General features: G+C 43.1%; 1 protein-coding gene across 1 annotated transcript in view; it reads right to left on the bottom strand.

Annotated features, from left to right (window-relative positions):
* LOC143766212 (uncharacterized) overlaps positions 1-8,958 on the bottom strand; it is a 687,372-nt gene extending 678,414 nt beyond the window's left edge. The window contains exons 1-3 of the mRNA XM_077253710.1: positions 8,935-8,958; positions 5,124-5,275; positions 4,825-5,004 (exon numbers count right to left, since the gene is read on the bottom strand). Coding sequence (XP_077109825.1) covers positions 4,825-5,004; positions 5,124-5,201 — 258 coding nt within the window. The 5' untranslated portion in view covers positions 5,202-5,275; positions 8,935-8,958. The remainder of the gene's footprint in view (positions 1-4,824; positions 5,005-5,123; positions 5,276-8,934) is intronic.
* Between the last annotated feature and the right edge of the window lie 4,995 nt (positions 8,959-13,953).

Below are 13,953 nucleotides of genomic sequence, written 5' to 3' on the forward strand. Positions count from 1 at the left end.
GACCGGTTTTCTAAGATGGTTCATTTGGAGCCTTTGCCTAAGTTGCCTTCCTCTTCTGATTTGGTTCCATTGTTTGTTCAGCATGTGGTTCGTTTGCATGGTATTCCGGAGAATATTGTGTCCGACAGAGGTTCCCAGTTTGTTTCTAGGTTTTGGCGAGCCTTTTGTGCTAGGCTGGGCATTGATTTGTCTTTTTCTTCCACAACTCATCCTCAGACAAATGGCCAAACCGAGCGAACTAATCAGACTATGGAAACTTATTTTAGATGCTTCGTGTCTGCTGATCAGGATGATTGGGTGGCTTTCTTGCCATTGGCCGAGTTTGCCCTTAATAATCGGGCTAGTTCGGCTACCTTGGTTTCACCCTTCTTTTGTAATTTTGGTTTTCATCCTCGTTTTTCTTCAGGGCAGGTTGAGCCTTCTGATTGTCCTGGTGTGGATTCTGTGGTTGACAGGTTGCAGCAAATTTGGGCTCATGTGGTGGACAATTTGGTGTTGTCTCAGGAGGAGGCGCAACGTTTTGCTAATCGTCGTCGGTGTGTTGGTTCCCGGCTTCGGGTTGGGGATTTGGTCTGGTTGTCTTCCCGTCATGTTCCTATGAAGGTTTCTTCCCCTAAGTTTAAGCCTCGGTTTATTGGTCCTTATAGGATTTCTGAGATTATCAATCCGGTGTCTTTTTGTTTGGCCCTTCCGGCATCTTTTGCTATCCATAATGTTTTCCATAGATCTTTATTGCGGAAATATGTGGTGCCCGTTCTTCCCTCTGTTGATCCTCCGGCTCCTGTGTTGGTTGATGGGGAGTTGGAGTATGTGGTTGAGAAGATTTTGGATTCTCGTTTTTCGAGACGGAAGCTTCAGTACCTTGTCAAATGGAAGGGTTACGGCCAGGAGGATAATTCTTGGGTTTTTGCCTCTGATGTCCATGCTGCTGATTTGGTTCGGGCCTTTCATCTGGCTCGTCCTGATCGGCCTGGGGGCTCTGGTGAGGGTTCGGTGACCCCTCTTCAAGGGGGGGGTACTGTTGTGAATTCTGCTCTTGGGCTCCCTCCGGTGGTTGTTAGTGGTAGTGCAGTGGTCTCTGGATTATAGCCAGGGCAGGTGTTTCTGCTTATTGCAGCTCTATTAGGTATTTAGGTTTGTAGGATCCATCAATCCCTGCCAGTTGTCCATTGTATCTTGGAGGGATTGCATCTCTGTCTGGCTCCACTTGCCCTGCTGTCATTTCAGCTAAGATAAGTGTCTGGTTTTAGTTCTCTGTAGCATGCATGCAGTGTGCTTTTATGTGCAGTGCAATCTATTGTGTTTTTGTCCAGCTTAGACTTGTTTGGATTTTTTTGTCATGCTGGTTTCTCTGGGATGCAGATATACATCCTATGTCTTTAGTTAGATTTAGTATATAGTATATTCTGCTGTGGATTTTTCTAGTGTTTTTATACTGACCGCTTAGAACTCTGTCCTATCCTTTTCTATTTTAGCTAGAAGTGCCTCTTTTGCTAAACTCTGTTTTTTTCTGCCTGTGTACGTATTTCCTCTTAAACTCACAGTCAATATTTGTGGGGGGCTGCCTATCCTTTGGGGATCTGCTCTGAGGCAAGATAGGATTTCCCATTTCCATCTTTAGGGGTATTTAGTCCTCCGGCTGTGTCTAGGTGTCTAGGCCTGGTTAGGTACATCCCATGGCTACTTCTAGTTGCGGTGTCAGTATTAGGACTGCGGTCAGTACAGGTACCACCTACTCCAGAGATAGTCTCATGCGGCTCCAGGGTCACCGGATCATAACACCTGTCTCCCCATGTGTAGGTCTGGTATTATGTGTTAATTGTTTCTTTATGTAAAAAATGTGTTATCTCCCCTGTGAGGAAGATCATTTCTGAACAGTTATGCATTGTTTAACATTAAGCACTTAAATAAAATTTATTGAAACTAAACTGATTTCTCTCCCCCCAAAAAGTATCAGCAAAGGCCACAACTGGGTTGGGGTAGACCAACTGAAAGTCATATGGGATAGACAGCGCAGTCTACGCTAGCAGGGAAAGGCTAGAGGAAGTTTTCATAAGATTAATAATCTAACCCTGCCAACTGGTGGATGATCCCAGACTCCGGCATTCCTTAGCCAGATCCTGCATTATCTGAGCCAAATTAGCCACCTGATTACAGAGTGGATGAACAGGCTCCATACTGGTGAAAGGAAAAAAACTGTGACACTGAATCACTATTCACGGGCAATCTGTGAGAGGGTAGTCAGGAGGTACGAAGTCAGATACCACGAGGGCTTGTAGTACAGAGGGGCAAGTCAAAGGCATGGTAAGGAAACAGTCTGGGGTAAAATGCCATAAGGACACGTCAAAACCAGGGAGTACAACAAACTGATAGTCAGAGGCCAAGTGCAGAATCAGATACCTAAAGTCAGAGAGCATCAAAAGTAGAACGGATAATCCACGAGAATTGGCACAACTCATCTTAGGTCATAAACAAAATCAGAAGGCAGACACAGAGCAGAGTTGCAGACTAATATAAGTGAGGCAGGCCAATCCCACCACACTCAAACATATCATACAGAATGAACTAGTAAAAAAAAGGAGACAAAGAATAGAAAAGATGGTACATTTACAAATAAGAAAATATGCTCCGTGAGAGAACTATAACACTAAATCATAGTTGCTCTCATTTATGGTGAACCATTGGAGCTATTATGAGTCTTCACCAGAAGACTATAGAAGGTATCAGTGTTCCATATTACAGGAGCAATTGTGCAGTAATCTGAATTTTTTAATATCGAAAACATAATGTAATTTATGACGTGGAGTGATGCCATGAAACTAGGGCAGGAGACATGCACACACATCTACTGCAAATGTGAATAAATGTATATTACAGCCATCAGCCACGCACGGCTTAAGAGATACAGTGGGTACGGAAAGTATTCCAACCCCTTTTAATTTATCACTCTCATTTTAGCCATTTGGTAAATTCAAAAAAGATCATTTTTTTCTCATTAATGTATGTAGGATGGGGTGCAGAGTGTACATTAATGAGAAAAAAATTAACTTTTTCGAATTTACCAAATGGCTGCAATGAAACAAAGAGTGAAAAATGTAAAGAGGTCTGAATACTTTCCGTACCCACTGTATACAATGGCACAGGTGTAATTTGTTTTGCATAGTTTACCACAAACCTATTTGAAGTTAGTCGGTTTTAAAAGAAATTGAAAATTTAGGTGAAGGGAAATTCTGTTGTTATTATATCCTCACAAGATCTCCCTCTCTACTCCCTTCTTATCTCCTCTTCCCACAATCGCATACAAGATTTCTCTCGCGTATCACCCCTACTCTGGAACTCTCTACCACAACACATCAGACTCTTGCCTACCATCGAAATCTTCAAAAAGAACCTGAAGACCCACCTCTCCTGACAAGCCTACAACCAGCAGTAACCACCGATCAACCAAACTGCTGCATGACCAGCTCTATCCTCACCTACTGTATGAGGATCTACACCATCCCTTGTAGATTGTGAGCCTTCGCGGGCAGGGTCCTCACTCCTCCTGTACCAGTTATGAATTGTATTGTTTAAGATTATTGTACTTGTTTTTATTATTTATTCCCCTCCTCACATGTAAAGCGCCATGGAATAAATGGTGCTATAACAATAAATAATAATAATAATTATATGAACACGTCGCGTCATTGCACATTTAATGTCGTCAATCTTAAAAGCAAAGTTTGGCCACAAAGACTGGACCTGGTCTTGTAGGGACCATATGAGCATAGAAGGGAGAGAAGGTAGACTCATCCAATAAGATACCAGGATTCTAGGAAGGTAACAGCATCATTACCCTTTGCTTTCTCTTAGATGTCCATCATAATATTTTTCTTCAAGTGATTTTCTAATTTGTCAGCACATTCTACATATGCAGTCATTTGTCTTTGTAGTCTATAGATCTGGGCAGGTAAGAGCCAGTATCTTCTGATTCCAGGAGGTAGGTGGAACCTCCTGGTTTTAAGCTCTATAGAAGAGCTTTCAAAGCCCAAAGTAACTTGAACAGTTTTGCGTGGTGAAACATGCAGGGATCTAAAGGCAGAATGATGATCACATGACTGTGATATGTCTGGACTACACCACTGATAAAGCAGTGAAAGCTGATGACTAAGAAGAGTCTGTGACTTCTCTGTATTTAGTGGTTACTCACCTGGGAAGTAATCTGTAGGAATCTCCTCTTTGTAACACTCATAACAACTCACATGTGTCTCTGAAGTATTAATATGGGACAGATCTTCACCCTGAAACAAGTATTGCACAAGTTACAGACAGATGGAGAAGTCACATCTATGATCAGCTCTAATCCTGCCATCTCCACTGTTCTCAATACACAAGTATAAAAAATATAATACTGGTGGATAAAACAAGACTGAGCACAAGAGCCTCACATCCATCTACACATCATAAGGATACCTGATAATCCTGAGGAACATTGGAATCTTCTTGTTTGCAGTCCTGTGGAAGAAGAGGATGGGGACATCTGTCTGGTGTTGTCCTCTTACTGGATAGAACTGGAGGAAACACATACAGGGACTGAATTATTTATTTACATACAGATGAATGTAGGCATGTGTATTTAGTCCTGTCTATTACCTTGTGTTGTGCGGGTCATGACATCCTTGTACAGATCTTGGTGTCTTTCTAAATACTCCCACTCCTCCATGGAGAAGTAAACTGTGACATCCTGACACCTTATAGGAACCTAACACATACAATGATACCGTCATCCCCCCGAACTTTTGACAGAATTACTGTATAATGTCCCAGCATTCCCAGCAGTGTCACCTCTCCAGTCAGCAGCTCAATCATCTTGTAGGTGAGTTCTAGGATCTTCATTTCATTGATGTCCTCATGTTTCATGGGGTGAGGTCGAGGTTCCATAATTGGGCTCAGGGGTCTTCCCCATACCTCAGACAAAGGGGTCTGACAGCCTTCACTAAAGATCTTCTTCACTACTGTGTAATCCTGGTTATGGAGAGACACATTAATACATTTCACTACAGAGTCCTCACCTCTCCAGTTCTGTCCATCTGTTATTCCCATAGATAAGAATGATGTAATGTGACGTCATCAGAATTTCTCACCTCTCCAGTAAGACGGAACAGAATCTCTAGGGAGAGTTGTAATAGCCTCTCCGCCATTTTGTTCTTGTCCATATCCATCTTTGATGGGTAAAATCAGAAAAATTATTTAAATATAGAAGATCTCCACTGAGAAGATCCGATATCATAGGGACCTGAATGTAAAGAAAATGAGAACGATGTAACATCCGAAAAAATTCTGTGTAATAACACAATTATTTTGAATAATAAGGGGAAACATGAGGAGATATCATTTGTAGATGTTCTATACTCTTTTATCTCGTACGTACTGAAGCATCAGTTGAATTGCTGACCAAGTCATCTCCTCCATGCTCCCAATCGCTGGCTATGATGGCCATTGTTTCAGAAACTAATTGGCCAAAGGGATCACAAGTTTGTTGGGACTGACCAGGAAACACAGAGACTGGTGGAGGACTCAAGCAGTGGCGGCACAGGAGTAGTGTGGAATCATTAGTGTGTTACTATCTTTACTATTTACCTACATTCTCTTTATTTCCTGCAATCTACAAAAAAACCTATATACTGTAAATCACACATCAATCAAAAAAAAAGAAAAAGAAATGGTCATGAGCCCGCAGCTATGTAGAAAATAACAAAACTCTATTAGGTAAAAGAAGTCTAGATCCAAAAGATGAACATAGCAGTTTAAACGGCGTCATCCTCAGCAATGCAGACTAAAGTGAGTATAGGTCTTGGACATGCTGGTTGTCCAAGGCAGATTTAGAGAAAACTGAGCTCAGGGCTTTTGTGTATTGGAACAGACTGCAGGACGGTAGTTGCAGTCTGATTCATTCCTGGCTGGTTCTCCATGTGGCTGAAGTTAAAAACCCTGCAGTATGGGATTTGGGAGTGTCAGGTTCAGTGTCAATCTGGTGTTTGGAGTAGTACAGAGCAGTCGACTCTGCAGCGCTCTACCTGTGTGCGGCAACACAGGCCAGCGGAGCCAAACAGCCAGGGGAGCTGAGAAATCTGGTACCCACAGTTTACACAGCGGTGCAGTCACCCATGGCAACTGGTTTCAGGAGGTGGACTGACATGTTTATTGGCTGCAATCCAGAGGATATGGATCCTAGCTGCGATCCGGAGGATATTGTGTGCTGTGCATTATTTGTGAGTTAAACATTAAAGAGACTTTTTGTTTTGAACTTTGCTGTGTCACTGCCTCATCACTGCATAGTATGCTACCACTGACCACTGCACTACAATATATATACCCTGCTCAAAAAAATAAAGGAAACACTAAAATCCCACATCCTAGATATCACTGTATGAAATATTCCAGTTGTAAATCTTTATTCATTACATAGTGGAATGTGTTGAGAACAATAAAACCTAAAAATGATCAACGTAAATCACAACTAATATCCCACGGAGGTCTGGAGTTGGAATGATGCTCAAAATCAAAGTGGAAAATGAAGTTACAGGCTGATCCACCTTCAGAGGAAATGGCCCAAGACAAGGAAATGATGCTCAGTAGTGTGTGTGGCCTCCACGTGCCTGTATGATCTCCCTACAATGCCTGGGCATGCTCCTGATGAGGCGGCAGATGGTCTCCTGAGGGATCTCCTCCCAGACCTGGACTAAAGCATCCGCCAACTCCCAGACAGTGTGTGGTGCAACGTAACGTTGGTGGATGTTGCGAGACATGATGTACCAGATGTGTTCAATCTGATTCAGGTCTGGGGAACGGGAGGGCCAGTCCATAACTTCAATGCCTTTATCTTGCAGGAACTGCTGACACACTACAGCCACATGAGGTCTGGCATTGTCCTGCATTAGGAGGAACCCAAGGCCAACCGCACCAGCATATGGTCTCACAATGGGTCTGAGGATCTCATCTCGGTACCTAATGACAGTCAGGCTACCTCTGGCGAGCACATGGAGGGCTGTGTGACCCTCTAAAGAAATGCCACCCCACACCTTTACTGACCCACTGCCAAACCGGTCATGCTGAAGGATGTTGCAGGCAGCAGATCACTCTCCTCGGCATCTCTAGACTCTGTCACGTCTGTCACATGTGCTCAGTGTGAACCTGCTGTCAAGAGCACAGGGCGCCAGTGGCGACTTTGCCAATCCTGGTGTTCTGTGGCAAATGCCAAGCGTCCTGCACAGTGTTGGGCTGTGAGCACAACCCCCATCTGTGGACGTCGGGCACTCAGAACATCCTCATGGAGTCGGTTTCTAAATGTTTGTGGAGACACATGCACATTTGTAGCCTACTGGAGGTCAATTTGCAGGGCTCTGGCAGTGCTCCTCCTGTTCCTCCTTGCACAAAGGCTGAGGTAGAGGTCCTGCTGCTGGGTTGTTGCCCTCCTACGGCCCCCTCCGCATCTCCTGGTGTACTGGCTTGTCTCCTGGTAGCGCCTCCAGCCTCTGGACACTACACTGACAGACACAGCAAACCTTCTTGCCACAGCTCGCATTGATGTGACATCCTGGATGAGCTGCACTACCTGAGCCACTTGTGTGGGTTGTAGAGTCCGTCTCATGCTACCACGAGTGTGAAAGCACAACCAACATTCATTAGTGACCAAAACATCAGCCAGAAAGCATTGGTACTGAGATGTGGTCTGTGGTCCCCACCTGCAGAAAAATTCCTTTATTGAGGGTGTCTTGATAATTGCCAATAATTTCCATCTGTTGTCTATTCCATTTGCAGAACAGCATGAGAAATTGATTGTCAAACAGTGTTGCTTCCTAAGTGGATAGTTTGATTTCACAGAAGTTTGATTTACTTGGAGTTATATTCTGTTGTTTAAGTGTTCCCTTTATTTTTTTTGAGCAGTGTATTTTTTTTGGCGCCATATTCTGACAGCTGTAACTTTTTTATTTTTTGGTGAACAGAGCTATATAAGGGCCTATTTTTGCGGGACGAGTTGCAGATTTTTTTGGTACTGCTTTGGGGTACATAATTTTTTATTCAGTTGTTTTTCTTTTGTTTGCGCCGTTCACGGTAAAAGTGATAAAACCCATTTATTTGTTGGGTCGGTACGATTACAGCGATCCCAGATTTATGTTTTTTATGCTGTGCTATTGTTACACACTAATAACATTATTTTACAGAAAATTTTGCCAAATGATCCATATTAGCTTTTTATTTTTTTCAGGACGGTTCGAAGTTTTCATTTATACTGTAATTTTTTACATATGACTTTTTTTTTATCACTTTTTATTACGTCACTCTAATGAAAAAGTTATATTTTTGCCATTTTTTTTATTTTTATGGTGTCTGCCAAATGGAATAAATAACGTGCCAGTTTTATAGAGCAGGTTGTTCAGGAAGCAGTGATACTAATTATGTGTAAGCTTTATGTTTAAGGCTGGGCTCAGATAAGAGACACTGTTTGGCTTTTGGGGCAGTAATCTGTCAGTTCTAGATTGTGGGGGTCAACTGCAGAGACCACTGAGGTGTGTGACCAGCAGAAGACCCCAAAGGTGACCCCATTTCTGACACTATACCCGTCAGTGATCATCTCAGGCAGTAATGGGCATTTCTATCCCACAGATATTTCACTCCTGTCTTTACATTTGGCTGTGAGAGAATGATATATTCCATCTGTTACAGGAAGAAGTAGCGTCACGGCCTCCATCGCTTACCCTGGTGTGACTGGGGGGATCCACTACAAGACCACCGAGTCTGAGGAGATTACACCCCATGTACATCTCACACTCCTGAGTAACTGCCCTAACTAAGGTTTGGTCCAGGAGCTGCACTCTTCCCCCTCCGCCGCCATTTTATCTGTAAGGGGTTACTGCCCCCTGTGCCCAGTAATGGGGAATCACCAGCACCTACCTCCACCTGCAGAGCCGCACACCACATATATGGCTGTTCTGTGCGCACAGGACCTGTGATGAGGTCACAGGAGGGGAGGAGTCAGAGGTCACATGATCAGGGGCCTCAGTGAGTGAATAATATCTGCACTGCAGAATTGCTACATGGAAACTTCTCCTCAGTCAGTGACATTTCTGCCATTATTTGCCCCTCACTACGGGAACAATTACCCCGCTCCCCTTTTCTACATAGTGTTATGTGTGGAATGTAACGTGTGATTTCTCTCAAAGCCCTCAATGTCTGTCAGCTATTTCATCCTTTTTCTCCGCTAGATTTCTAAAACAACATGGACAAAACAGAATTCATCACCTTCCCCATCTCACGCTACCCCCAACGGACCTATCCATTAAAGTACATGGCTGCCCACTCTCCCCAGCCCCACAAGCTCACTGCCTCGGGGTAATCCTTGACACTGATCTCTCCTTCAAACCGCATATCCAAGCCCTTTCCATTTCCTGCCGCCTTCAACTCAAAAATATTTCACGGATCTGTACATTCCTCAACCAAGAATCTACAAAACCTTAGTCCATGCCATGCCTTCATCATCTCCTGCCTTGACTACTGCAACCTCCTGCTCGGTGGCCTTCCTTGTAACACTCTCGCACCCCTCCAATCTATTCTAAACACTCCTGCCTGACTAATCCACCTGTCCCCCCGCTATACCCCGGCCTCTCCCCTCTGTCAATCCCTTCACTGGCTCCCCATTACCCAGAGACTCCAGTACAAAACCCTAACCATGGCATACAAAGCCATCCACAACCTGTCTCCTCCATACATCTGTGACCTCGTCTCCGGTACTTACCTGCACGCAACCTCTGATCCTCACAAGATCTCCTTCACTACTCCCCTCTTATCTCCTCTTCCCACAATCGCATACAAGATTTCTCTCGCGCATCACCCCTACTCTGGAACCCTCTACCACAACATATCAGACTCTCTCCTACCATCGAAACCTTCAAAAAGAACCTGAAGACCCACCTCTTCCAACAAGCCTACAACCTGCAGTAACCACCGATCGACCAAACCACTGCATGACCAGCTCTATCCTCACCTACTGTATCCTCACCCATCCCTTGTAGATTGTGAGCCCTCGCGGGCAGGGTCCTCTCTCCTCATGTACCAGTCGTGACTTGTATTGTTTAAGATTATTATATTTGTTTTTACTATGTATACCTCTCCTCACATGTAAAGCGCCATGGAATAAATGGCCCTATAATAAGAAATAATAATCATAATAATTTCTCTGTTCAGAGACAAATAGACCCAACACCTAAGGGAATTATCACCACTCACTATATGGCGGCATTAAAGAGAATCTGTCACCTCATTTTTCACATATAAGCTGCAGAAAAAGCCATACGGGGCTTATCTACAGAATTCTGTAGATAAGCCCCCAATGTAATCCAAAAGATAAGAAAAACAAGTTAGATTATACTCACCCAGGGGCGTTCCGGTGCGGTCCAGGTCGTAAGGGCTAGTTTTTAGAATGGTGTCTCTTTGGGGTATTTTCTGCCATATAGACCCCACAATGTCCCTTCACATGTGATGTGGTTCCTAAAAAAAATGGTTTTGTACATGAGAAATCGCTGGTAAACTTTTAACCCTTATAACTTCCCAACAATTTTTTTTAAGAATTAAAAGTTTGAAAATTGCCAAATTTTCACCAAATTTCCATTTTTTACACGAATAAACGCAGGTTATATCGAAGACATTTTACCGCTATAATGAAGTACAATATGTCACAAAAAAAACTATCTCATCAGGTGGGTCCGTTGATGCGTTACAGAGTTATTATCTCATAAAATGACACGGGTCAGAATTGTAAAAATTTGCCCGGTCATTAACATACAAACCACATTGGGGGGTAAAGGGTTAATGCTTCAGCTCTGGAGTATTCACCATCGCATTGGGGAAAATTGTTAAAGGGTGGTCAAATGCTACTCAAAAAGCTGTCCGGTTCTCCAATCTCTCGCACTGGCAACAGCCCTTTCTTTATAAATTAGCTCTGGAAGAAAATTCTCGAGGAGATCTGTGTCCGGCCCATAGATCTGATGCGAATCAGTGGGCGCAGTTCCTGATGTCACATGCCCAACACTAACGTGAGTCGATGGGCAGAGTTTCTGAAGTCACACGTCCAACACTCTCAGTAAACGGAGTTCCTGATGTCACACGCCAGATGATATATCCGGTTCGGGGGATTTAAATCCCTCAACTATGTGAGGACACACCTAGTGCAACTCAGCACGCAGCTAGTGTATAACACAACACTTTTACTCATATTTATCCATATCAGCAATCCGGTAAGCATGATTAAATCTATACATATTTACTCCACAGCACCTTTTCTCAAGGGGGACCACCAGACACCTTGAAACCTCATGATACAAAGTTCATATAGGATGAGATTTGAATCCTTTGGGATGCCTTCGTCTTTGCAATTCCCTCTTATTTCATGTACTTCACTTTTTTACTCTATATTCAACTAAAGATGACACCTACAGCTAACTTGATTATTGCCTTTTTAGATCTAATATTATATTTTTTAGTATTTGAACAGGTCACTTCATAGTGTGGCTACAATAAGCATTTTATCCTCCTGTTTGCATGTATTTAAATACTGAATTCTAGACTAGAATGATTTTTGTTACTGACATATGCTGGACTAAGTAGACAGAGTGTTATATATTTACTTCTAGGATGTGTTTTGTTTTCTTGTAACACGATTATAAGATGATTTACAGAAATATGTATTTTTTTTTTTTATATATATATTGTGTTTCTATTTTCATGTCACACAGAGTTTGAGAAAGACCCGTATTGTAAAGTCACATTTTGTGGATTGCCTTATAAATAAATTATTCATCTGATTGCAAATTTGGAGTGCCGAGTACCTTAAATTACTAGCTATACAGAACTCTTACTCGAGCGCCACATTGTGAGAGTGCCATAAATCCATTTTTGTATCTTATACCAAGTTGTCAGGTTAGATTTTCCAAATCTTAGTAGAGATACAAAAGGCTGAGGGTTATTGGTGCATTATCTGGTATGAACCCAGCCTGGACCAATTAACGAGAGGCACACCTTGTTTATATGCTGTTGTATTTAAAAAAAAAATCTTTTTTTAAATCTGGTATTTTAATATAGATTTATTAAATGTTATATTTTATTATTCCTATTTATTGCTGCATCTATTGAAACAAAGTGGGCACTTGATAGTATATTCAGCTGCTTGATTTGTTACCAAAATAAGGTTTTGTAAATTTAATTTAACATATAAAAACTTGTTGCTAACCTTGTAATCCTTCTATCATCAAAAAAAATAAAAGAATGTTGAAAAGATAAAAAGGGATGTTGGTAAAATGCTGCTGGCCTAAAGTATAAATCTAGTAAATGTTATTAACTATTTTGTTTGGTATCTGTCACAGGTTACCACGACAGAGAGGAGCCAAAAGTCTGCAGCATCTGATTGCTCCTACTCCTGCGCTGAAAAGAAGCACTTCACCTTTTTAAACGGTGTAAATTTCTTTTGGCAGTACATTAGTTAATCGGCCATGTTGGAACCTCTTGGAGTCTGGGCTCTCAGCTGAGCACGATTAGCCACTCCTATCCCCTATATAATCTGGGTCCTGACTGACACACATCGTCAGAGCTAGCTTATGCTGCATAGCTGGGAGGATAGTTGTTTGGTGGTTATATGAGAAGACGTTTGGTGGGTTTATCAGTGACTGTTGCTTGGGATAGCAAGTGTGATAATTTCCTTTCCTTCTCCTACTTTGCTTTTTCCCCATCCTCCACTCCCCGATGCATTCCTCTGTTATATGTGAGTGAATGTTTGTATGCCTGGTAATTTTTGCTTGGCCTAGTTTGTGCTGCCTTGTTCCTCTGGTTGATGTACTGCGGTGCACAGCTGCTCCCCTCTTCCCTGGGTGGGGGAAGGGAATAGACAGAGGGCAGATTCAGGAGATAAGGCAAGATACGTGACCCCAGCAACTTCACCTTCAGAAGTAACCCAGGGAACAGGGTGAGCTAGGGTGCCCTCTAGCGGTAAGGAAAGGGAAGGAGCCCCTGGTCCCGGGTCACGCGACATCTGAGTGGTGACAGTATCACTATCTGATTAAGGAGCATACAAATTTAAAGTCTGAAAATTACAAATATTTCTACGTTATTTTCAGGTGTTTTAAAAAATAAACACAAAATATATTAACCTAAAATTACCAGAAACATAAAGTACAATGTGTCACAGGAAAAAAAAATTCCAGAATCACTGGAATCAGAAGAAGCATCCAAAGGTATCTCCACAAAGTGACATGTCAGATTTGAAAAAACTGGACCTGGTCAGGAACGCAAAACTGGCTGCGGAAGTGGTTAAATCAGAGTATTTTGGACACTAACTACTGTAGTCAAAAACTGTGACTATAAACAATAACACATCTACTGAAATGATCAAACTCACTAGCGTAGCTACCGGGGGGCAGAGGGGGCCATCGCCCCGGGCCCTGCACTCTGAGGGGCCCACCCGGAGCTACACTACTGTAACTGTATCAGCGTGTGCAGCATGCCGATACAGTTACATTCTGCGGCAGAGAAGGGAGAATCAATCCCCCTGCAATGCAGCCTGGCCGCTATGGGGCCTCTGAGCAGGTAAGGGGGGCCCGGTGCCAGCAGTGGGCCCCCTGCCCATCATCGCAGGTTCAGCTGTATCGGCTAGATGTCATACAGCTGACCATAATGCTGAGAGAGGGAGCATTACACTCCCTCTCCCATCATCCCCCTCTCAGCGTCTGATGTCACCGATCGGAGGTCTGGAGGTGTGCGGGCTCGCAGAGGAGAATAGGAACAAGGAAGAAGAGAGGTGCGTATTTATTTTTTATGGGGGCTGCCTTATACTACAGAGTCTGCCTATGGGGGGATTCCTTATACTACAGAGTCTGCCCATGGGGGGGCTTCCTTATACTACAGAGACTGTCTATGGGGGCTGCC

This window comes from Ranitomeya variabilis, chromosome 4, assembly GCF_051348905.1.
Source record: "Ranitomeya variabilis isolate aRanVar5 chromosome 4, aRanVar5.hap1, whole genome shotgun sequence".
NCBI lineage: Eukaryota > Metazoa > Chordata > Amphibia > Anura > Dendrobatidae > Ranitomeya > Ranitomeya variabilis.